The sequence below is a fragment of the Manacus candei genome, unplaced genomic scaffold (genome assembly GCF_025592945.1).
Source record: "Manacus candei isolate 608988 ecotype Guabito, Panama unplaced genomic scaffold, ASM2559294v1 h1tg000072l, whole genome shotgun sequence".
NCBI classification, from domain to species: domain Eukaryota; kingdom Metazoa; phylum Chordata; class Aves; order Passeriformes; family Pipridae; genus Manacus; species Manacus candei.
The window spans coordinates 1,893,809-1,920,710 of record NW_026138120.1 but is presented as its reverse complement, the minus strand read 5'-3'; the positions used below and the strand labels follow the sequence as shown (position 1 = coordinate 1,920,710).

At 34.9% G+C, this 26,902-nt stretch overlaps 1 protein-coding gene across 4 annotated transcripts in view; it reads right to left on the bottom strand.

The window, feature by feature from the left end:
- ZNF385D (zinc finger protein 385D) overlaps positions 1-26,902 on the bottom strand; it is a 417,123-nt gene that overhangs the window by 46,782 nt on the left and 343,439 nt on the right. For all 4 annotated transcript variants that reach the window (XM_051808381.1, XM_051808383.1, XM_051808385.1 and 1 more), the window contains one exon: positions 18,876-19,038. In XM_051808381.1, the coding sequence (XP_051664341.1) occupies positions 18,876-19,038 (163 nt within the window). The remainder of the gene's footprint in view (positions 1-18,875; positions 19,039-26,902) is intronic.

Here is a 26,902-nt window from a genome sequence, read left to right as displayed (position 1 = left end):
TATTGGTAAAATTATGAAGCCTAACTTCATGCATAATCCTTAATGTGCCAATGTCTTTCTTTCACTTCCTAATCCAAAATGACGCACATCAAAATTGAGATAAATGTAAAAATTCTAACACAAATCCAGATGCATAATTTTATAATGCAAAGTCAAAAGCAAAGAATCTTGAATTAAAAAAGTAACCAAACAATCAACAATCTAGCACTTTAAAAAACTGTATCAAAATGAACAGTCAAAATTTAAGTTCATGCATCTTATTTCTGATTTAAAGGGATAATTCTTTTAGTTATTTCTTAACTTGCCTAAATTGTCGTAGATAGCTGAACAGCAGATAGGTGTTTTGATGTGTTAACAGGATTTGAGAACTGTGTGGAAACTACAGCACAATTGATGAGTGCACAGACTGTAAACTCATTTTCCTGAATATGACTTTTAATTTAGAGCTAGGCACGTGAGTAAAGTACTTGAAAACTTGTAACAATGTTCAGCAACTTTCAGATGACTATCAAGTGGCCTAATTTTGTAATAACATTAGAAAAAGAAATTTATGCTACAAGACTATTTGCTGTAGCACTTAATACTAAATTTATATGCCTCTATAATTTACTTCACTTATGGCTGTCTCTTATATTAATACTCATTGTAAAAGTCCTCTTATAATATTACTTGATTTGACAGGAAAGCATTAGCTATGACAAATGCTTTATAATGTGCTCAGACAATATTAATACAAGCAGAATTTCTGATAATTGCTGTTCCTTAAATACAAAGATTTTCTTTTAAATTTGAATTTACTTTTCCTTTCTTCTTCCAACCTTTCACTAACACAAGTTTTGATAACTATACGTCAGTGAGAATCATTCCTAAGCTCAGCTTGGAGTGCAAGACCGCGGGAAAAACTGAACCAAATCAGTCCTTTTAGAAATTTTAAGGTACAAAAATTGTTATGATATTATTTATCATAATGGATGTTTTAAGTAAAAGAAAATCTTTTTCCTTAGCTATTTTATGTAACAGTAAACAAATTCTTCCTCCTTAGGAGATGACTTGTTCATGGAAGTTGCTTATCCACATGTAATCTAAGATAACAATCAGAATGTTTGCAAGCATAAAGTAGAATAAACCCGGCTGCCACGTTTACTACTGCTCTACAGAGTTCTTGCCTGCAGAGAAATAAGGCCTGAAGTTTCAGAGGCTACATAAGTAACGTACTACCACAAATTGCATTCAAATATTCCAACATAAATAGATAATAAAATTAGCCTGTAAGGTCATAGAGCCAAGATACCCATTCTAAAAAAAAAAATAAAATTTACAGCACCCTGATGTACACTGGGTAGAATACATGACTCAGCATTTATCAGAAATTATATCACAATCATAGTTCAACTTCATAAATATGTTAATTCACTCAGAACAAAACGCTGAGAAACGAGTTGCTGTAGAATAATGCTACCAGTCTTTTTTTCTATAATAGCTATGAGTCTACCCTGTCCTTAGGCAGAATTGCCAAAAATTTATACCAAGCACAGTAGAATCAACTCTCGATTTCTTGTGTTTTCTAAGACAATAATATGACATTTTTTTTATAGTCTGAGAAGCCAGAGTTGTCCAGATGAATATTTGTCATGCTCATATATAAAAAGAGGCATAGTCTGAGACTCTACTTTCTACAAAACCAAATGCCAAGTCATCTTCACAACAAATATTCAGGGAAAATGTTTCTCTTTCCTGATGTCAATGGTAAATAGGTAATTAATTCAAGTAGTAAGTCTGTTTACCTATGGTACAGAAGGTATACCTATTGTAGGAGTAATATGTTCATGGTGCACAGCAAAGCTCATTGAGAACCTCACAAAAATTTACACATATAGACTGAACAGAGGAAAACAGAGAGGTTTTGTATCATCATTTTAAAGCAGATAATTCATTTTGCAACCCTCTCCCACCTCAGTTATGTTCTTTGTACAAAAGTTGCCACTGTTGGGATCTCTATGGAGACAGAAATGCCTATGGCTTGGCAGAGGATGTGGCACAAACCAAGAGCCCCAAATCCATTTTGGACTAGAATCCATTGAGGAATATACAAAAAAGAGAAATACAAATACCAGACAGACAGGCAGCTAATGTACTCTAGCTAAATCCTGAACTCTTCCTAGGGTTTTTTTTGGTGGTTTCTGGAGCTCTGAACAACATAGCTACCAAATAGGTAATGTTGCAATTAGCATGACCTAATTCATAGCTGGAGTTTCTGGAATTCCTCCCTCAATTCCACTGGGTTTTATTCCCATTTTTCCATATGTAAAACTATCCCAGCTTTCTGTTTTTTTTTTTTCTCCTTTGATAATCCTAGTGCCAATCAATATAACTTTGACATAACTCATTTGAATTGAAATTGGATAAGCCATGCTATTAGCTTAGGAATTTTTTATTTTATTTATTATTTTTAATTTATTGTTATTATTATTCAACTCATAACACTATATCAGCCAGTGATGATTGGTAAATATAAATTTATGCAATGGACACTGGGGAAATTCTCTTTAAACCTCTCCCTGGCTCTTTGCAAAATTCTATCAATGATAGTCAAAACTTTTAGATACACTTAAAATACACATTACATACAGAAGTTTTCGATGAAATAAATTTCAGTAGTAGCTGTTTAAGGATTCTTTTTCAGGGTACTTGCTCTGTACATTTACAAAACTTCACAAATACTCTATAAATAATGTTACTATGATGAGCTTCAGCACTTTTAAAGTTGGAAACTATGTGTTTGACATCATAAGTATGTCTGATCTGGAAAGCAGGTAACTTTTTGGCATAATTGAAGAGGGAAACCAATAAAAGAAACTGTACATGACTGCATTGCTAATAACATCCTGTGTTTCTCTATCAGAATAATTCATTTTCTTAGAGACCCAGAAGAAGAATCTTCAGTAGATCACACTGCTGCTTCACTAGCCTGTAGCTAAGCCAGGGTAAAGAAGTATTACACATAATAACTGTTATTTAAATTATAGAATCATAGAATGGTTGGATTGGAAGGGCTCTTAAAGATCATCTAGTTTCAACTCCACCGCTATGGGTTGTTATTTCTCATATGAAAATTTCTTTCTGAGTAAGAAAACCCCAATAGATTGGCAAAGCAGAGCTTTTTCATGAAAGCACTATTGTTCATATCTGAAGAAAGAATTTGGGGTATCAGTTTCATTATTCTGACATCAGTCAACCATTCAGTACCACACTGATGTATCTTCTTTCTCCATCTACACTGTAAAACTTCAAACCAAATTCAATTTCTGTAAGCCTCTTGGGTGATGATCACACTGAGGTTAAATTAAATTAAGAAATGTCTTAAACTGTCTGTGAAATGAATACTTCAGTCTCCTAAGGCTTCTTCTCATCAATTTATTAACTTTATTGCCAATACTTCAAATACTACATTTCAGTACTTCAGATATTCAGGTCAGATGCTCAAAAAAACCATTTAAATAAATAATAATGAATTCTTCAGATCAGGTGTTGAAGCAGTTAGTAATATATTTGGTTAACTATGAATAATAAAAATAAATGTCTTTGCTCAGTCCACATAATCAGAGATATATTAAAAAAACCCAAACCAAACTAAACCACACCAAAACCAAAAAAACCAAAACACATCAAATGTACAGAGCTTCCATCCTTTGATAAGATATCAAATCCTGTCCCTTGTTTCAGGCACTGCCCAAGTATATAGTGACCTCGAAAAAGATGAGCATGTTCTTCAAAGCAATACTGAAGGACTCAGCAGGTAGAAAGGAGGGCTCGGTCACTGAAAAGCACTCCCTGCCAACCATAAAGCAAGTGTACACACAATAGCTGCTGCTCAGACTATGATGACACACTGCTAAAGGAAGATAAATGAACTCCCAAATATGTAAGGCTGGAAATGTCAGCAATATATCTCATGAGTTCCATAATGACAGGTACCTTGACTCAATACAGTGTCCTGTCTACAGCACATGAGGAGGAGAAAAATACTAAGTTGTAAGTAGCACAGCTGCATGCAAGTGCAGAAAAGAGACAAATTGTTCTTTCCAATTCTCTGGTTTGGGTTTTGGGCTTGTTTGAGTTTGTTTTTTTTGGATTGGCTGGTTTTTTTTTGTTGGTTGGATTTTTGTTTGTTTGTTTTTGCATAAACAGCAGTCAGTAATTAACTGAATAAAAGTAGTACAGGCAGAGGCTGAGGATAATGCAAAATGAATGAACCAGATTAGTATCCACAACACCTAGATTATTTTTTTTTCCTCTGCATCTTTGTTTTTCCCCTGAGTATTCCTATTTCAAAGGTCTACTTTGAAGTGTCCTAAAAAGTGAAGTTTTGCATTTCTAAAAATCTCTTTAAAGTAGTAGAAAGAATATTACCTGAAGGAAACAATGAGACAGATTCCCAGTTACAGATGGTTCTTCGAGACTATTAGTGATCAACAAAAATGTAGCAGTTGACAATCACACTGCTAGTGCTAATTAGTAGGAGTGGGTTAATTCAAAATCCCATTAATTTTCTTTCTTTCTTTACAGTGAGCTAGGAATTGTGAAAAGCTTAAACCAAAATGACAGTAGATGACAGTCATGAAGCAAGCTTCACAGTTGTGATAGAAGACAACCAAGGACCTTGACTTGGAGCTAGACAGACAATTGGATAATTAAAAGACAATCCAGTAACAACTTGGCATTTGTGAACAGCCGTCACAGTGGACAGCATGAAGAATCCCCTGGCACAAGAAAAACAGAATGAAAATCTCAAACTTTTGCACAGTGAAACAAATGTTAAAAGTGAAAAATTATCAACAATAAAAGAGTGATGATTAAAGGCTTAAATTTGCAGTAGGAGGCTTGGAAATTTTCCGTTAAATTTACCCAAACACACTAGTTAAGTAACTATATATAAGTAATTATATATTCAGATAGATGGTTGTTTGCCTTTTAAATAATTCAGCTAACCTTAAATGGGTTCCTTGAATTTGAATCCAGAAAGTATTCAAATATCTGCTAAAAACATGAAAAAGAGATGGAGCCCCTGTGCAAGTGGAGGTTGGTGCTCCAAATCTGATGTGGTAGTGGTTTTGTCAGTGTGAACTTTACATCTACTCCATTAGTTTCCATAGTGTTCTTCTGTTCATCACAGGCATAATTCATCTTCTCCACTCGGTAGTGTGATTACCACTCTCACTGAAGCAGGACCTGCAGGACCCACGACACAACATGTACCTCAGCCTGGCAAACTACAGTAGGAAAAAAGCAGCAGGAACGAAAGCCCTTTTATTTCCTCTCTTCATCTTCGTAAATCAGCATCTGACCACCCTGATATCATGCAGGAATTTATCTACATTTAAACGAAAACATCCACCTGACTTGCAACGGATCCATTTTGTAGACAAATTGTGTATGAATTTTCATGAGGGGAGCATCAGTCATAAGTTTATAGCCACAAAGGCAATTGTTATTGGGTTAAAAGTTCCCAAATCTTAGCAGTTTGAAATAGGAGAACTGATTCACAGTTTGGCTCCTGCGAGCCATGCTACTGATTTTGTTCAGAAGCGTTCCCCAAGTAGCATGCTCGCCAAGGCTGTGAGCATTGTCTCTCCCATGCACACACACACTAAAAGTGTCCCCTCTACTGAAGTATCAAGTCTCTGCTGAAGTTCACTTACACTAGTCATACTCTGAGAGGGAGATAGCACACTAATTCTTCTCCAAACCATTGCCCTTGTCCTGTGTCTGGTGGCATAACAGGGATCTAGCAGATATGAAGCACGTGCAGGAAAAGCATAACAAGGTTGTTTGGCAATATCTGTCATGTATTTCAAGCTCCCTATGTACTGCCATCAATAGCTGTTGATATTTTCCAGTACCTGAAAGGAAGAAAAAAGTGAAGCGTCCTTCCCTACTGGGAAATATTGGTTTATTAAGGGTAACTACTTCAAGCAAATTCAACTAGATAGCTGTAGTGGGTAATCGGTTAATGCAACTTTCAGAAGGATCTGCTAAGACGATGCTAGAAACTTGCAGCTATTAAATCAGCAGAGCAGAAAATGAACCAGAAACAGTAAAAAGTAAAATGTAGCAAAGGAAGAGATTAAAACTTCATGGCAGCTGTCTCAGGACTCCTCTGATAAGGTAAATGAATTAAAGAGTTCATTTCAGTGCTCTAATGTAAGAAAATGGTTATTTGCCAGCAGATGTAAGATCATTTGAAAAGTATGATAAAAAAGTCTGATTTTTTTAATTTGCATTCTCTCTAATACTTATCTGGAAACATGAGTTAATGTACCTACCTATGCTTTGATCAGTGCAGATCTTCTGGATTAAATAAATAAATCCTTCTGAATCTTCTAAAATTATTAATATAAGTCTTAAAACTAATCAGAGGTGGAATAAGGAAGTAGAACAAGGAAGGGGAAATAGTACTAAATTCTAATTGAAAGAAGTAGGAAGAATGTTTGACAGTATACAACTTGTGAATTAAAACAGATTTAATTCTCATTTAATTTAAATTCTAGTAATGACAGAAAAAGAAAATACTAAAGCAGGTGTAATTATAGAAAGAAATTAGTCTTCCAGAGAAATAAAATATTGTCAGTTTTCAGAGTCAATTTTTTGACATAATAAGGACACTGAGACAGGATACAGTCAGTTTTCACCATAAAGCTTTTGTCTATCCAGACAAACCTACACCAGCAACTATAATTATCTAAGGTTTTATTTAATCAAGCTCTATTTATTTGTCCACTTCTGTACAAAACACAGAAAGATAAAGTCTTATGACCTAGGTAGGACATACTTCAAGAATCAGTTATTGAGCTTTCAAAACGCATGTTGTTTGACTGAAGTCAAATAAATAGGTCTCATATTTCAATTTAAGTTTTATAATATTTGCCACTTGGAGGACTTCATTACAGAATATCTCAAATGTATAATACACAAGATCTGCATTCTCCAAGCAATAAAACCTTTTTTTGTGGGAGGAGTCAGGAAGACAAATTATTCATTTGAACCCAGAAGAAGTACACATGTCCACAGTTTACTCTGACATAAACCAGAACATTTTCCAGATGACTTCCATTATTAATTCCCGAGTCAAACCTAATAGCTTTGGTCAATATCTTATAATCCTTTTCAGTATTAAGAACTTTGGTCTTGATTGTGGAATATTTTCCATTTCAGTCTTTAGTAATGTCACATCTTCCAAATACTAGAAGTTGTTTTCCTATTAGATTGTTGTTTTCATGCAAATTTTTATAGACTGTAATCAAAATAGTGTTTACATTCTTTTTGATAAAGTAAATACTCAAGTTGAATGGATCTATCACATTAGGTCTTTCAGTATCAGGTCTTATTTCATTCTTAAGTAATTGTATTAGAACTTCCTTAAGTTTCCATTTGATGACATTCTTTGAATAAAGAAATAAAAATAATATATGTCATTTACAGTAATAAGATAAACCAAAATCTTTACATCCCTCCATCATTCTCGAAGGTTTTTCACAAGGCTTTCTGGAAGCATCACTATACCAGTGGTTCCCGTGTAGCAGATATTTAGCCCTGTACTCCCAAGCGGACCTCATCGTTACATCAAATCCCCCAAGTTTTCAATAAATTCCATATGGGTCTTTTCTATATTAAAAACATTTGATGCACTGAATCTACAGCTCATCTTTATTACTTGCTCAGAACTCTAATTTTTATTGCAAAGACTTAATAGTTGCAGGTACCAGATGATGGAAGATTATATTAGAATTAAAACCTTATCCAAAAGGATTTTATTGGAATATTTCTACACCAATTTGTACCTCAAGATTGCATTCCAAGGCCTATAATTAGCAGGCTTAAAGCTGCTTAATGTGTTCCATCTTCATTCTGTAGCATTCTGGTATCTTAGTTAATTTTGAACCTCTGCACATTCTAGAGCCATGCAAACACAAAACATCAGGATGCTTACCCTTTGTCAATCAAATATTTAACCTCATAAAAACAATTTTAGGCAGTGAAGTCTAACTTTCTATCAATTTGTATTCATTATCATTATATAATTGATCTCACTTCAGTACTCTAGTACTCTGCCAGCTGCTGCTTTAGTTTTCACAAGATTAGTGTCAGGTTAATAGACCTGTAAGTACTTGACTCATCCTGTTTGCCTTTTGTGAATATTGACACAACGTTAACTTTTTTCTAGCTCTCTGGATTTTCTACAGTGTCAACAATGAAGAGAAAAACATAAGTTATCCAGAACATTCTTTATCTGCTTCTTTTAAAACTTTCTTATGCAAGTTTTCTTGATCTGTTGTCTAATTTATCACTTGTAGTTAAATACACTTAATCTTGCCATTAGCATGGAAAACATTTAAACATCAACGTTATCATCAAGTTTACATGAGTAAACTAGTTTCTTCCCTTCTCAGATTAAATCTATTAAGACAGTTCCTTGGTTCCTGTTACTCTTAAAAGCACCTTCTTATTTCCCTTGATGAGCCTATATTTATTTTTGTATCCATTTGTTTCCTATAATATTATTCTGTAGTTCTTAATTTCTAATTTACATAAATTGTTCTAGCTTCTTTGGTACTAATTATGTTATGGACATGCCATAAAACAAGAGCTTTAATACCACTGTTTGATATATCACAGAAGAGTATAAAATGCACATAAAATAAAATGAGAAATACACAATAATTCTTCAAAATGTTTGAAACACTATATGAATCCTGAGAATAAGGACTCTGAACATATCTACTCTGAAGTTATAGGTGTGGCCTGCCCAAACTACCTTCAAGCAAGCCATTTAGTATGTGAGAAACTGCATTAACTCTAAGAAGCATAGAATTCAGGTGAAGACAATTCCTCCTCAAACAGACATTGCTTTGTCTCAAGATAATTTGATGTTTGCTGCTGCTGAATATACCTTACAAAACCTAAGCTTAGCTTAAATTTAGCTTAGGCTTATTTAGATAAATTGCAACTGCAATGCTAATAAACCTTAAAACAACTACATGTTAGATGGATTTTTGTATTTTCCCATATATTCACTAATTCAAAACACAATACTTTTTTTTCTTTAAGGGTAAGGAAGGGGAACAATGGTAGGAACTGAGAAAGTCTTTGGTCCTGTCTAATATTTTAGTTTGTTAAGTCTTTGATGGGGACCAAATATAAAATGAATATTTATGAAGTCTAACTCCATTAATACAGTAAGTGGAAGGCATATTCTAGTAAAAGAATGACACATTAGGGAAGAATTTCACCTATATGACTTCTCTACCTGAGGAAAGAAGTCACTGATCTGCAAAGAATTTCAATACATTACTGAAAGTTGTGGAATACCAAGTGGAAGACAGAATAATTACAACTGTTGCAAAATAAAATTGTTCTTCACACTGTTACAGTAGTTTTTAATATTACTCAGTTTTGGCCTATTTCTGAAAACACCTACTATATGCACATAGAATACTCTGTCTCTAGAAATAATGATTTCTGCTGTCCTGAGTTTTTGTAACAGGAACGTCAAATGAAATGGTCAATGACTGGGTAAAGCACATTCCCCTGTGTTTATTAATACAACTATTTCAGCCATGGCTGTCTTTAGATCTCTCTGAATGGTGCTCTAAGGGCATCATACAGCAGTGGCTCCAACATTTAGCACAGTACATTTACTCATATTCTCAACCACACTCCTCACCTTTCTTGATTTAGCGATGGCAAGGATGTGACACGAAAACACAAAAGAAAATAACCTAAGCGAGCTAAAAAGCATCTTTGGAGATGAGGTTGGTTTTAACTTAGAAATGTCCCCCACAAAAGAAGACCAATCCTCAATAGATAACAGACTACTTCCTATTTCAATATGATGTTGGCTTGAAAAAAGATGGGTCACTTAAATGAAGACCTACCTACTCTTTTGTTCCCCTAAAAGACACTTTTGATTTGAAAAATTCCATACTTGAAAAATCTGACCATCTGTCTGAGAGCATTGGATCTACTCTATTCTAAATTAGTCCATAAACAATTACTCAACAGTAACATGCTTCTGAATCAATAAAAACTTGAAAGAAGATCTAGGACTGCAATGCTATGATTATTTTGCAATCCGAATGGCTTGTGCTAGCTTGTACTAGCTAGTGTCAATGCCATTGCCTACATAACAACAAAATGCACCATGAAGAATGAGTAGTCATCAAGCAGATGTTTGCTGTGGTGCTTGATTTAGAGCAATACTGATGAATAACTGATAAACAGACGCCCAATAAAAAGAATATTACTCCCAAGATTTCTAGTTGTTACTACTATGGGCATGCAGCAGCCAAGCTGACATTTCCCTGACATACTATGAAAGACTCAATATTTCAACAGAAAAGTCTTTTCAGAAATATGAACAACACTATTGCTAGTATTGGACTTTTCATACTGGTTCAATAGGCTGATACAAATGTTGCGACTGACAGTGGTTTCTATCTGCAGGATTATTCAAGCATAAAATTGTTGTCAAGGCAGCCAGGCCCACAAAAAATACATGGTGTTCATATGATGGAGCTCTCAGCATACATAGATGCAAGCAAAGAAGGATTTTATTTTACATTCATGATCAATTGAGGCACACATAAATTACTGTAATTTTTATATTGCCATTTAGCTACACTCTGAAAGAAAGAAAGAAAAAGCCCTAGTTCTACAAAGAGATCAAAAGAGAAGCTATTGTCTTCCAAATTGCCATCAAGCTCTAATACAAAATTGGTACAACAGTCTGCAGAATGCTGATAACAGTAAGTGCTGCAGTTAGCTACACATTTTCTGAAGTATAGTAAGGCCAAGCAGAGATGATTTAAAGTGAAAGATGGTGTTGCAGGGTTTAATTTTGCTGGTTTGGGCTGATTTTTCCAAGCATGTGATTAAGAAAACCGATAACTGTGAAACAGTAGTTTCTAATTTCCAAGTAAATGACATGAGATTCAGAAAATAAGAGCATCTCTTTCAGACTATAGTTGCTTTTAAAGATTTTTCATTCAAATAAAATTAAAAAAGAAAAAGTTCAACTTTAGGAATTGGGTGGTCCATGAAGACTTATAGCTTGCTCTGAAACTCATCCGTGTTGTGCTAATGACCGTGCAATTACTCCTCATTTACTATTTCACATTTGCGACTTTTGAATGATTCATGCAAAATAACTCAAACAAGTTAATATGCAGTAAATTCAAACTTCAAGGTCATTGTTCATTTTTGATGTGTAGTAAAACATTGACTTCTAAGGGAAATCAATTTACATCCATCATCTCACAAGCTGAACCGAGAGTTAGCCTGTTAATTTTGTTGTGCCCTAAGCAATGCTGAAATGATCTGAAGAAATCATTTGCCGAAACAAAAGTACACTCTACGATATTATAAAGCATATGGAAACACAACAGCTAAGTTAAACAAACAGACTGCACTGAATTGTATTGCTAAATTAAACATCCTTAGTATAATAATTACATATAAAAAGGTATCCCCAGCCTAAGCTGTGCCAATGAATTGTACATTGGGATCACACAGTAAGTTGTTTCTGCATACATCAGTAGATTTTAAATATTATTAAATAATATTTTGAATTTTAAATACAGTTAACATTAGTATTATTATTCAAAATAGAATTTCTTTTAGTTACAAAAGATTACAAGTAAATCTGCTGCCTATAAAAATCCTAATGAATAGACAGTGACACTTTTAATTAAATATAAATTAATATATGTGTCATATATATCATATATATGTATATAAATATGTGTATATATGTAATGTATAATATATATCTAACATATTAACATTATATATATGTTAGTATCAAAAATACAGCAGTATGTCTTCTTTAGCTTTCCTTAGCAAAGGAAAAATTAGGGTAGTTTGCCAAGAAGAATAAAAGATTAAACAAATAACGTGAAGAATAAGTGAAAAAAAAGGTAGCTACACCAAGCAATACCAGAAATAATCCAGTAATTCTTAATATATGGAAGCCCTCATAAACATTTAAGTCTAGCCATTGCCAAAATGTATGTTTATTATAAATAGCTGAATGTGAGGGAGATAAAATTAAAGTGTAAATAAAAGGAAAGCGGAGATATGAAGAAACTGATTTTCATTTTAAAATGGGACTTTCTTTCCATTACAGGTTCTGGACCTGAAGCAGGAACTGCACAAATACATCTGTGTACAAGATTGATGTAACACATGGCTTTGACCACTTAAGTGATAAAAGAAAGTAAGCAAGGTGTGCTAATCCGTGATATTGGAGGAAACAATAGTAAACAACTGGTCTTGAACAAAGAAGAGCATATATTGCAATTAAACATGCAATAACATATTAATATAAGTACAATCAAAGTATATTTCTTTATATTTCTAAATGAAACTGGTGTCATACTACTCAGTTATATGTTGTCCATCTATAAGTATTCACACAAAAAAGTATTCATTTAAGCACTATGTTTGAAGTTTTCCCTACAATTTAGAACAGAAGTTTTGAATCTTGACTAAAGCATTACATGCTGACTGATAGCAAAGTCCCTTGACTTGTTACTAGAGACCTGAGAGACACAATGTTCTAATAGGATGTGCTCACTAGGACGTCTGTGGTTGAAGATAATATGAGAAAGATGAAGTTAATATTTTATTACTTATATTATATCATACATACTCTAGCAATTTACCTTTATTAGGCAATAATTTTCTTTCCATGCCTAAAATATTAGATGAGAAAAGGGTTCATGTTTTTCTAAATAAACAAACAAACAAAATCAGGAATCTCTGACCTAGGAGACCAGGGTAAAGGTATGTCAGAAAGACAACTTTCCTCAAACCTTCCCAGGAGGATTTGGTTAGAGAACTGCTAGGCAAACCTGACATCCACAAGTTCATGGGCCCTGATGGGATGGATCCATGAGTGCTGAGAGAGCTGGCAGACACCTTAGCTGGGATACTCATAATCATCTTTGAAAGGTGAGGTGCCTGAAGACTGGAAGAAAGAAAATGTTACCCCAGTCTTCAAGAAGGGCAAGAAGGACCCAGGGAACTACCAGCCAGTCAGCCCCATCTCAATCCCTGGAAAGGTGATGGAGTGCCTCTTTCTGGAGTGCATCTCTATCCACATGGATGACAAGAAGGTGATCAGCAGTAGTCAGCATGGATTCATTACAGGTAAATCATGTTTGACCAACCTGACTGCTTTGTACAATGAAACAGCCACCTGAATTGATGAGAGGAGAATAGCAGATATTGTCTATCTCAACTTCAGCAAGGCTTTTGGCACTCTCACAATATTCTCATAGGCAAACTCAGGAAGTGTGGACTGGATGAGTGGGTATTGAGGTGAATGGAGGATTCCAGAGAGTTGTAATCAGTGGTACAGGGTCTATTTGGAGGTCTGTCACTAGTGTTATCCCCCAGGGTTCAATACAGGGCCCAGTATTGTTTAACTTATTCATCAATGACTTGGATGAAAGGGCAAATGTCTTTTCAGCAAGTTTGCTGATAACACAAAGCTGTGAGGAGTGGTCAATACCCCAGAGGGCTGTGCAGCCCTTCAGCAGGACCTCCACAAATTGGAGGGATGAGCAGAGAGAAAAACTTTTTGAAATTCAACAAAGGCAGGAGCAGAGTCCTGCATGTGAGGAAAAATAACCCCATGCACCAGGCTGGGGGCCAACCTGCTTGAAAGCAGCTCTGCAGAAAAGGACCTGTGGGTCCTGCTAGATGACAAGCTGTCCATGAGCCAGCAGTGTGTCCTTGTGGTCAAGAAGGTCAGTGGTATCCTGGGGTGCATTAAGGAAGAGCATTGCCAGCAGGGCGTGGGATGTGATCTGGCCCCTCTACTCAACCCTGGTGAGGCTGCATCTGGAGTGCTGTGTCCAGTTCTGGGCTCCCCAGTAAAAGAGACACATGGAGCTCCTGGAGCAGGTCCAGCAGAGAGCTACAAAGATGACTGCGGGACTGGAGTATCTCTCTTAGGAAGAAAGGCTGAGAGAGTTGGGCCTGTTCCTCCTCAAGAAGAGATGACTGAGAGGGGGCCTTATCAACGTCTGTAAGTATATGAAAGGAGTGTGTCAAGAAGATGGAGCCAGGCTCTTTTTGGTGGTGCCAAGCAATAGGACAAGAGGCAATGGGCAGAAAATGCTTCTCTACTGTACAGGTGACTGTGCACTAGAACAGTTTGCCCAATATTTTTGGAAGTCTTCATTAACGATAATGGGACAGAGTGCACCTTTAACAAGCTTGCTGATGCTTAAAAACTGAGAGGAGCATCTGATATACCAGATGGGTGGGTTGCCATTCAGAGGGACCTGGATTGACTGGAGAAGTTGGAAAACAGGAGTCCCCTGAAGTTCAGTGAAGGAAAGTGCAAAAGTCCCACAGCTGGGAAGCAATAACCCTACACAGCAGTCTGGGTTGGAGTTAAGCATCTGTACAGCATCTTTGTGAAGAAGGACCTGGAATCCTGGTGGGCACTACTTGAAACATAAGCCAGCAGTGTATACAAATACCTATGAGATCAGGGAATAAAAAAGACAGAGACAGAGACTCTTCTCATGGTGTCCAGTGAGAGGACAAGACAAAACACCCAGAAACTGAAATACAGGAAGTTGGACTGAAATATAAGAAAAACTTCTTTACTCTTCTTTATTCCAAGGCTGGTCAAACTGTAGAATGAGTTGCCAACAAAAGGTCGTGAAGATACTCAAAACTCAGCTGAAAAAGATACACAGCATTGTGCTCAGGATAACTCCACTCTGACCTGTAGGGGTGATCTTGTCAATCTTCAGATGCCTCAAACATTCTTTGATCCAGTAGTATTGTGGCTGCCAAACTCTTGCATATCTTTCTCAACATTTTTGTTTCATGCCATATTCCTTTCCTTCTCCTTCAGAGTTTACCCTGACTTACCACAGCATTTCTAATTTCTTTCTCTCTCCCGCCTGCACTTTTATTCCCAAGACCATGCCAGAATATTGTTCTCTCCCACTCCAAGTACTCTCTATTTCAGAATTATCCCAGTTGGACTGAAATTGGTATTTCAGGAACAAGTTTCATCTGTCGACTAGAAATATCATGTCTTAGATAAAAAAAAAAAAAAGGGGAAAACAAAAAAAGGTTGTGAAGAGGTAGTGAAACTAAACTTTTTCCACAGAAGAATTTTCATGTCTCAGTGAAGAAAAAATAAGAGAACTTATGTTTTCCTCCATGCTGTTACCCACACATACATTCAGTATCTGAGAAGAAAACAAATCTCTTCCTTTTTCTTCTCATCTATACCTCAGTGTTTTCATTTCTTGTGATGCCTTTATTATTTGAACATGTTTATGTTACCACTCCTTTAAAACACCTGCCTGTTACATTTACAGTGCCTGTCTCCCTAAGCTGTCTTTCATCTTATGTAGAACTGTAAGCTTTTCGGGATGGGTGCCAATATTTGGTTCTCTGACACCATAGGGACCTCTTAGCTGTTAAGACTGTACTAGTGATAGATGATCTTGTCTGTGCCTCGGCCCAGATACACACTATTTCTGCTCATAACATTTTTCTCTGTTTTTAAGAGCTGTTCATTGCATTTAAGTACAAAGGATTTAAGACATAATGTGTAACATTCAAAAGCAACAATAAAGGCATATACGCATGTGTGTTAATATATAACAAAAATAAAAATATTCATTTTCATTGTCACTCCTTGGAAAATCAAGAAATACTGAAATCTGGCTTGTATGATACCATAAAGTAGATTTTGCCTTGGAATGGTCCGGTTTTCTGTCCTAAGTGACTGCAAGTATAACACAAAAAATGGTAAATACAGATACAAGAAAGATGTTAAATAATAGAACTGATAACAAAGTTCCCACATTTTGAGAATGGCATCGCCCATTGTTTCTGGCCACTGTGGCTGTCAACATAACTATTCACGATATTTTATTCCCCCAAAGATTTTTCAAGTTCAAGCCTTCTAATAATACTAAAAGTTTGTTTAAAGGGAAAATCAATAAATTAGCAACTTTCACAGAATGAGCAAAATGACCCCATATTTTATGTTTTCTCCTTAACACGTAATTTAAACACCAGGAATCACATATGAGAGGTTTTAAGGAATTTGCTTACATTGTGAGCTGCACAGTGCCAATAACACATGCTGGCGCCACATCTAACAAAACACTTCCAGAATAAGCAACATAACAAATTGCTGCTTTAGCTCTTGAATCAGTTTGTATACTGTGTGATCTTTTTCATAATCTTCATTGCATAGCACTGCAGATTTCCTGATGACATTTTGTTTACTGGAGCTGCTAAAGGTACACGGAACCAGTGTACCCTGTGCTGACCAATGTGCTGTGACTGACATGCAATTCACCATTTAACCACTGCTGCAGATGATATATAAGAGGTGATATGAACATGACCCTATCCTCAGTGTATTTAGGATCAAGTATTAATCTTCAGCAGACAGCTTAAAAATACTGTAGAAAAATCTTTTGTTCCAAATGATCACAAGTACATGACCTTAGTAACAAAACTTATTTCTAGTTATGAAGGATTAATTAATGAATTATATTCATTAGTACAACTACTGCCTAAGAACTGCATAGTACTATCAGAGTATTTGACTTTCACAGTAATCATTTAAATATGTGCAAACTCACAGTACAGTATATTCTGAGGTTATTCTGGCTTTCTGAAATAATTTTGCCCTTAAAATTTTTATCAAGCAAATATAAGATATAAAAACAACTGGAAAGAAATGAAAATTCAATTTATGAAAGTTTTAACTTGTCATAGTAGACAGAAAAATTTCATCCTTTTGGTTACCCAATTATTTTTTTTTTCATGTGTATAAATATACATGCTTGACAAAGGATAATTTACACCAAGGGTGTTATTCTGTTGCCAGTCACGTCAATGCTGACCTGTAATAACTGCATCTGGGTAGAACTTGCCGCCTTCCTTTGAATACCACTGATTGAATAGGGTTTTTGCCAATAGTTGAATCAGGGGCTCAATATTTTAAGAAATTTGTCAATTAACCTCAATATTTGTCTCTTAAAATACCATAAAGGTCAGTATTTCTTAAATAGAATACATATATTTATACATGTACATACACATATGTATACACACATTCTATGAAATTAATCTAGAAAGTTAGAAACAATGTGTAAAGCTGAGAAAACTCCTGCATAGGCCATTACTTGTGTGTGCAACTAGATTTCTTCTATTTTCTTACTTATGCCAATATAAAAACTGATTTGTACTATTGACCTTGGATATAAGACAGTTCATATATCTTGTCAGGGATCTAATTCAAAGCTTGATGGAAAGACACACTGGTTTTAAGGCACCTCGGAAAATCCTTCAAACTTACACAGCATAAGATAAAAGCTTTTGAATAATACATTTTAAAGCTTTAAAAGATCTCTCTTTTCTTCAGTTATTTTCTCCAACCACTAGACCATATTGGAAAAAAATTATTCACTCTTTTCACAAAACGTCCTCCTTCCTGTTCTGAATATGCCAACAAGTAACAGAAGGAAAAACTTTGAAAGGTACTTGTATGTTTAGAAACACATATTTTCACAAATAATGTTTGACATTGTTCCTATTCTCCCACGCTTCGTTTCTTTCATGATATAAAAGTTCTCAAAATGTGTCCTTTTTTTTTTTAACAAACACAAAAATAATGTAGCAAATGTTTTCTAAAGTCATCACATTATAATTAGGTTATAAATCTCCATAAAACATATGCTGTCTATAATAAAGGGTATAACAAAGATATATATAGAGAGAGACAAAAAGATATCTGTCTATAACAAATATAGTGAAGATGTATCTTAAGAAAGGTACCACACATGTCTGCAAGGTACTTTTCTGGTATATTATTTGGTTAGCGCATATCCATTTACAATGCTTAACTTACTGCATCAGGACTGGTTCCAAATGAGCAGTTTTCAGCATCAGTAGGTAGGTCTCTGATGTTTCAGAGCTTTAGCTTTTTTTTGGTATGCTTACTTTTGTTTGGAGAGGCGGGGTTGGTTATGACTAAATATGCAAACTGTATCCCTTTATACTCAAGAGCAGTCACACCTTGTGAGACACTAGACTACACCTCAGTGATCTTCCAACCTTCCATTGATATTTCCAGCAATAGCTACATAATTCAAATGCAATCTTAACCAAATCCTGTTGACTTTACAAATACTCACATAGATTTTATTTGCAAAGAAGCAACTTTTACCCATACAATAATTTAAAAGCTATTATTTCAGTCTGAAGACTCATTTAAGCAGAATAATTGGCATCAATAGCACTTACCTGATTGTGTGGAATAGAGGTTATACAGCTCTTTCCAATTAAAAACCATGCAATATCCATTTTAAAACAATAATGTAATGTTTGAAATTTATGAAAATTAGGTTTTTACTGAAAATGCTTTTTAAGAGGCTTTAGACACAAAGAGTGAAATTTATTACACTGTGGTTAAAAGTAATGTACTATATATAATAATTTATAGAGAGATACTGCATACAGACCAGGAGGTTTAGATCAGTTGATATGTTAATCAAGTCATGAGTATTGCATTCCATCATAAAAGAATGTCAAGCCTCTTTTCACTATGAGAAATTGGCTACATGGCTATAAAACTCTCACCAGCCTACTGAAAGGACTAAAAGAAATCAATATCACACAGAAAGATGGATCGAGCATGAATAAATGTGGCAAGCACATAAACAAACAGACATGGAATTAAACAAGAAAAAAAACCAAACCAAACTAAACACAGAGCAAACCAAAACCAAAACAAATGGAACCAACAAAGATTGTCGCTTAACCTGTTTTGTCAGAGCTGGTATTGATGGTATTGGTAGTGATGGAAGTGAAGGTAGTCTTTGCGCTGTCCTTGGTAGTAACAGATTTCTGCTTATTTTTCATGGCTTCCAGTGCTTTGAGCTTCTTGGCATGTTTAGTGCCTTTGTAGTGGGCCGCAGCCTGGCTCTACAAAGGAGAACAAAATGAACCATGCAATCAGGCTCATTTCTAAACTGGCATTCTCTGTATTAGTACAAATACAGACTACCTTTCAATAATGGGTACCATTCACATTATCCAAGTAGTGACCAAACAGGATATTATATTTAGAATGATGCTTGGAAAACAATGGAAAAAGTACTCAAGCAACCCAAATTTAATAAATACAGTATATTACTGTATAATGGTATATTACTTTCAGACCAAAATTAGGTTGTTTTAGTCTACCTTGCTACCATTAGTTTTTCTATTAAGACTTATGTTGCTTTCACACGAAAAAAATAATTCTCAGGCAACAGGGAGGATGGCACTCTCCTCCCATCAGCTTTGTACTGTTCCAGTTCCTGTTTCAAACTAGAGATTTTGTCAAAGCTTCCTTCAAAGAACAGTTTAACAGTGGTATCAGGAACTTCTCAGCAAATATTGACAATAAAAAACAAACCAAAAACACCCCAACCCAAAACCAGCCCAAACGAAAGAAAGGAAAATATAAAACACACCCTTCATACCCCATCACCAAAGACTTAATTGAATGTGAGGCAGACATGCAATTAGCTGGCTTTCCTAAAAAAAAAGAGGATGACTTTTGTTCATCTGCTACAGAAGGTAGTGTTTGAAATTCAAAGCCAGGAGCATCCTTTCAAAGGAGAAAGCTCACACAAATCCTGTCACAGTCCCAAATATATTTTGGCTATTTCATATTGTTAAGCTAAAATAGATTTGTATGTGCATTACTATTAAGATTTATGCATTACACTGTATGTTTTTTCATTATTTCAAGAGCTATAACCAAATTCCTTCATTTAATTTATGTGCAAGTATATTATAAGAATAGTATTTGAACTATAAGATTAAACTTTACAAAAGAAACACTGGAATTAATATGAATATTCAGAGTTTATTTCTTCACTAATTATTTAAGTTTTATAAGAAAGATAGTCTTTCAGTTGATGTTAACAAACTGAAAAATTGCCTATAGTTTTGTTGCTGATCTTCAAACTTTATTGAAAGTATCTCCTTTATTACTTGAAAGAGAAGACTAGAAATATAATAAAAATTTAACTACTACAGAATTGAACAAATGAAAAGCAACTATTCTGGGTCAGCTCAAGGATCCACAAAGGTCAGTATTTTCTTTTGGGCATGAAACAATAGAAGATACTTAGAACACAAAAGAAAGGTAAAAGTTTTCTATTGTGGAATCAGAAGAATCAAAATGGAATATTCCAACATATATGGAATTTAGTGGCTATAAACCCAGAGCATCAAAGGGATGAGAAGACACAGTCATTTGAATCACTAAGCTACTCATGCAGGCAGAAGAATCCTGCATTATCTGGAATCTATTAGTCATTAGACCTTTATTTAATACTATTTGATCTGCTGAATTTTGGGGAGAGAATTTCTAGTGAATATCACTGTAAGAAAGTATATTATTCCTGAGACTTATGACTTTCAGCTTACATGAAAAGTCTTGATTCCTTCCAGATGCCTGAGATTTGAGAAGCGTGAGGTGGGTAGGAAATAAGTGAGAGATCTTGTTTAAACCAATAAACACGTACATGTGTATGTGTATGCATATATAGATACACACACACACACACGCTCTTGAATATTGAGATGCATCATTCAGTTTGGTTGAAAAGCCAGTTTCTCTATACCTAAAATAATGTAAATATTGTAATAGGTACCCTTATTGAAAGAACACTGGACAGTGAAGTTTTAAGTTAGAAACAACTTGAACAGAAACAGTACAATCATGCACCTTTTACAACTCTCAACACATAACATTGAGACATATTGTAAGCCAAATACAAACAGTCAAGGAATGTTAATTATAATCAAACCAAAAGACCAGTGTTAAATTATGATGACACATTAAAAATGACATTATACTGTACACCCTTGGGTTGCTATCATGTCAACTATTTTTACAGTTTCTAGCCAAATTTAATCACCAGTCAGCTTCAGATTCTGATTGAACTTGTTTTCCCTGACTAACAATGTCACTCGTCAAACATCAGAAATGTAGTCAGAACATGGTCCTTAATACCGAATTATAAATGTCGATATTATTTGATACACAGCTCAGCTTTATTCACAGAATTGTTGGCAGAGAACCCCAGGTTTAAGACTCCTGCATCCATAGGTCTCTCCAAATTCTCACAGCTATAGCTCCACAAACCTCATCTCAAGTTGCATATTGGATTCACAAGGAATATACAATGACAGCCCATGTAGAAATCAGTGATCTTTTCAGTGCTCTGAAATATATGAATGAAATTGCTCTAAAGTAGAAACACATTGCTCAAATTTACAAGTACGATGGCTGTTACTTAGAGTTGTCCATAACTCACTTTCCACAGAGTGCTTCCAGTTTACCCAGCTTCTACTTAAATAAGATCTTCATGACTTTTTTATTTCAAAGTTTAAATCTCCTTCCGCTGTGGGGACACAAAGCCATCTGAGCTTGTTTCAATAGAACTGTAGCTGGCATGTTAATGGGAGTTCTATGTGAGAGCAAACAGATTGCTCCTAAGCATTTAGCCAGCTCCAAATTAGCTTATGCTGAACTTTTAAAACCGAACTGGAACCCTAATTAAAAAAAAAAAAAAGAAGAAAAAAAAGAAAGAAAGAAAAGTCTGTCATTATCTTTCCTTGCATGAGTAAGATGTAGGAAATGGGAAAATATCCATAAATATCTTTTTCAGCACAGCAACACAAAATATGGTACCTCAATGAATCATTCCTTGCAGCTGTAACAGGACTAAAATAATCCTCCCTGCTTAAATGATTTTTACTTGTAGCCTCATTCCTTAAATGGTATTTACTTGTAGGTTGAATACAAAAATAAGATAGATCATAAAATGGAATTATTCCCAACTTTCGTGCAGAATTAAGAAATACTAAGAGAGAGCAGAAGAGTCAAAGACAAGTTAGTCCCAGTTTTTGGTGCCAAACATGATGTTTAACTGAATGAGGAGACTGTACTCCATCCGAAAGCTGACAAGGAGTCTCCTTCTGGAACTCTTCAGACTTCAACAGTTGCAAAAACCAAACAGATAATACACATATGTTTTCAAATTACCTTAAGCAGTTGTGCTCAAATGAGATATGAGCAGAGGTTACAGGTGAAACCTTACATCTAGAGAAGCCAATGGGAATCAAGGAAGGATTTCCCTTTCCATGTTTTGTAAAGGGGTGCTTTTATAATTGCTCACCTTTGTGGAAACCAGTTTCCCTTGAGAAAAAACTGATCTAAAATTCCCTCATTTTTTAAGAAAAATATTTCCTATTAAGTTAGAACACTTCATAATCATAGTCAATCAGCTATACCAAAAACCCTCTAATATTAAACTCTGTTTCTTTTTATTATTACAAAAGAATACATTAGAAGAATACTTTAAGAAAGAGTTTACTTTCTTCCTTCATCATAGTTTCCACATTTGATACACAGAATTAACTCTAGCACTGTGAAGACAAGTCACTGTCAGCTAATGTGTAACCCAGTCGGTGATGAAGCATGAGAAATATGTCAAATATTGCTGTTGCAAAATTATAGTGAACTTACATCCATTCTTGAAGATGTCTAACATGAAAGTAAAAAGTAGATTATTACTTTCTATCTGAAGCTGAAAACTCAAGGATCCTTTACTAAATTTTGAGGGCTCTGATCCTGCAAATTACTTGTAGACAAACTTTGGTCTGTGGGAACTACTTCAGTGAAATAGAAAAATGTCTAATAGCAAGTCACTTTTCAATGTTATTTTTTAATGACTTCTTGCCTATTTGAGCAGTACAAGCTAATTTAAGCATCTCTTTTGTAAAACAAATCTCTTCCTCTTGTTCCAGGCATCTGTGTTGAATAATTAGGGACCTTTCTAATCCATATCTTTTGTGGCCTTCACAAGTTGCTAGAATATAAAAAAAAAGTATTTGTCTATATAAACATTTGTTATATATATATATATATATATATGTGTGTATGTGTGTGTGTGTATTGTAAGTACACAGACATAAACATATCATAATAGAACGAAAAGTTCTATATGCAGTTGTGAGTAGTTAGAAAATACAATCATAGTGTAAAAACCCAGCTGTATTTTCTTTGCAGAAGTGCAATATTGTACCACAATCACCATAAGGACATCATATTAGCAAGCAAATTGCAATGTGTAAAATACACTGAGAAAGATGAAATATTTCAAACAATCCAGACAGTATTCTCTTACAATTACAGTCAAGATATCTACATGGAAGTCTTCAAAATAAGTTTGTCTGCCTGACTCAGTGAATCATGTCTTCTCACTTATGTTCTTTAGGCGTTGGTCCAACAAAAACATTCTCCTTAATTTTGTGCATTGAGACAAAAAACAGGTCTCCTCTTATTCTTAGAGAGTTTTCAACTTAGCAGCACTGCATCCCTCCTGGTCCACCTCACATTGACACTCTTCTTACAGATTTTTTTCCTGCCCTAATGATTCTCCCTAGGCAACGCCTTCATAATTAAAGTCAGTTCAAAGAAAAGAAATTTTTTTCAAAAAATGTGGTGAATATGTTCCACTGATTCTTCCTCTAGAAAATTAAATCCAACTATCTTGTATTATGACTTTCTCATTTTACAGTGCATTTTGAAAGATGTCCATTGTGGAGAGCGCTCTGCTCCATGCTTTCATCTGGCCAATTAGTAGCAAGGCTGCAGTCTGTCTGCACCCTTAGAAGACACCAAACAAGGGCTGAGAGTGCTGAAAAGTGATTTTTGTCTGTCTGAGACTTGAGAAGATCATATCATGTCTTTCTTTTATCATCAACTAGATGCTACCACCCCCTCTGCTGTTATTCCCTCTATGACAGTAGTAATTTTGGCTACTACATCGGCAGCTGATGTCAGGATTCTCCACAATAAAAAGCTCTGAAACCAAAAAAATTAGATTCCTGGTTCAAATTAATACTGTCAGTGAGCTAGGCACCCACGGAAAGCAATAATACACAACTGTATAAGCCAAGAAGGCTTCTGTCCTTGATGAAGTCAGGGAAATTGTTTATGAGATGCCTATACTACACATCATTGTAATCTTTGAGTATGAATATTTTCCTATAGTTGGGCAGTCAATAAGTATTTCAAATATAATTTTACTGATGTTCTATGCTCACAAGAAAGTGATAAAATTCAAATGACCTTTTTAATTTTGGAACAAGCATGACATTTTTTCCTAATGACTCCAAAGCCTGGCCAGTCAGTGATGATAGCATTGCTCAGGGAAGGTTGTAGTATGCAGCCGAGACAGCTGTATTCTTCCAGATACATGCCATTTACATAACCTGAGTTGATCTCTACAGAACTTCTTCACTAAGTAAACTGGAAAAGTTTACAGAGAGAAAATCTAACAGCCCTGAGATGCCCAACACTTTGTTCAGCCTAGGGCAGGGCTTTAACTGTGAGCAACACTTAAAAAACTGAGTACAGGATAGTGCAGTCTTTTTCACAGAGATGTATTTATTTAGTAGGTAAGCTTTTATTTGAGGCTATTTTAAATCTTACAAAATAATTTCTTATAAGGCCTTCCTCTTTTGTTTGCCCAGCGAGCACATGCAGGAAATTCAGGACTACTCACAAATCCTGTGCTTACTTTCTAAAAGAGGAGAGGAACTCCACGGACTTCAACAGTTTCACAGACACTGTACAAGAAACAACTAAGTACCTGTGCAAGTCTTTGTAGAATAGGAGATTAAGTGAAGACATATAATGTAATTTTTAAAGATGATGTCAACACAATGACGAGTTTCATACTGAAGGAGTATCCTAATTTCTGCCTGATACATACAAATACAATCTGCAGTCAATTACAGTGCAGATAAACTTTGTCTATCCTTATTTCTTCCTTTTTCTAAGCTTACCTCTATTTTCTGAAATGTATCATTTTACTTTTTTGTACACTCTATCATCACCACCACTCTGTAATCTAATTATGCACTCAGATGTAACTGTGGTATAAAACAGGAGATGTGCAATATGACTTCTTTCAGATATGTTCTGAGAGAGGACTTTTGCCTCCTAAACTATTATCAATCAATTAGCCCCTTTTCCTAGAGTAAAAAAAAACAATAGCAGGGTAAATACCAAAAAGGTTTTTTTCTGTAGAAAAAAAAGTAATAAATTTCTCCAGAATAAAATAAATGTCCCAGCACATTACTCCCCAGGTATAAATTTTATCTTTCCATGGTAAGAAAAGCTTTCTATTCCCTCTTCTCTACCCCAAATACTTATTCAATATACTCACGAATGTACCCTGAGACTCAAGGATCAGACAAAATGGGTGCTTTCTGAGCTCACTAGCTCCTTTGCATTAATAAAGCTGCTTTATCACACTTCCTGTATTTGGGTTCCTTCCAAAACCATTTCTATAATGATGAGAGACTGCATCTGGCAAGAGTCTGCATCACATTGTGACAGATTGGCATTGACCCCATTCTTATGGTAAAATCATCCTTCCTATAGTAAAATCAATTTCATTTTCATTATGGAAAGGAATATTATACTTTCATTATGGAAAGGAAAAGCTATTTTATCTTGGTCAGATGAAGAAGGTCAAAATTTTCTACTTAACATCATTTGCCCCATCACACAGTATCTTTATGACCATCTATCTACCTGTACTGTAAGCTGCTGTTGTGTGTGGCATTACTTGAAATGATTTAATCAAGATACAGAAGATTTTCTAGATATATTATACACTTTGCACAGCATTTTGAGGTGATATACACAGTATCAAAATATATATACTGAATTGAAGATAACTCAAGTAATCAATCACTTCCTATACCTGGCACTTTTCCTTTAAGGACACCAGCACTTTATGCAGCACAACAAAATTACATTATATGTTGAAGTTCGATAAACAGACTGCGCTTTACCATCTATTGAATCTTTTTCTTTTGTTAAGGCAGAGCAGTTTTAAACATTTTGACAATGTCATCAAGTTCTGGTGTGTGGAATTTTATATATACTGACTTCCATAGTAATAGTTGTTTCTGGGGAAGCTCTTTGGTGGGGAGATGAAACACACTCTTTTGAAAACAGGTATCATCAATGAAATTAAATTTAACATAAATCTACCTCAGCTTCTCTGCACTAGCAGTAGACACACCCACATACCTTTATTCATTGTGTTAATGAAATTAGTAATGTAAATGCAATTTCATGTTCAGGTTGTACACAAACAATATTTACTTAAAAACAACAGATGTCATTGAATTTAAAATAACTGCAATTTTCTGAAGAGTGTTGAAAAGTTCGGTCTTTTCTAGTGTCATCTGAAAATGGATGACAGTGGTAGCCAACACCTGTTTGAATCTGAGTTGTCACTGTTCAGCTAATTGGAGGCAAGGATATACACATACACTTACCTGCCCAGAGACTCATTTAATTTAGAAACTTTTCACTGTCTGAGTGAAAAATACTTGATTCCTTCTGCATCCAGCTTGAGAACTTATAACTAAAGAAAGTTAAGTGGGCGGGTTTAGTGTAGCTCATCTGAGTGTTTTCACCTGGTTTCTGTTGCCAAGGAAACTGTTTTTGTGTGTTTACATTCATAATAGCAATCTCATTGAATTCTGAGTTTCTGGTGTTTTTTGATTGAATCAAAGCTTCATGGAAGAATACCAGTGAGACACAAAGATACTACCAGAAATTTCACAGAAAACAAAAAAAGCTCAAAAAGTGCATATTTAATTATTCAGTATGATTTGAACTTTATATTTGAAATTGCAAACAAGTTAATATAACTTGTACATACAAAATCACAAAAGAGAATTCATGGAGATATTTTCA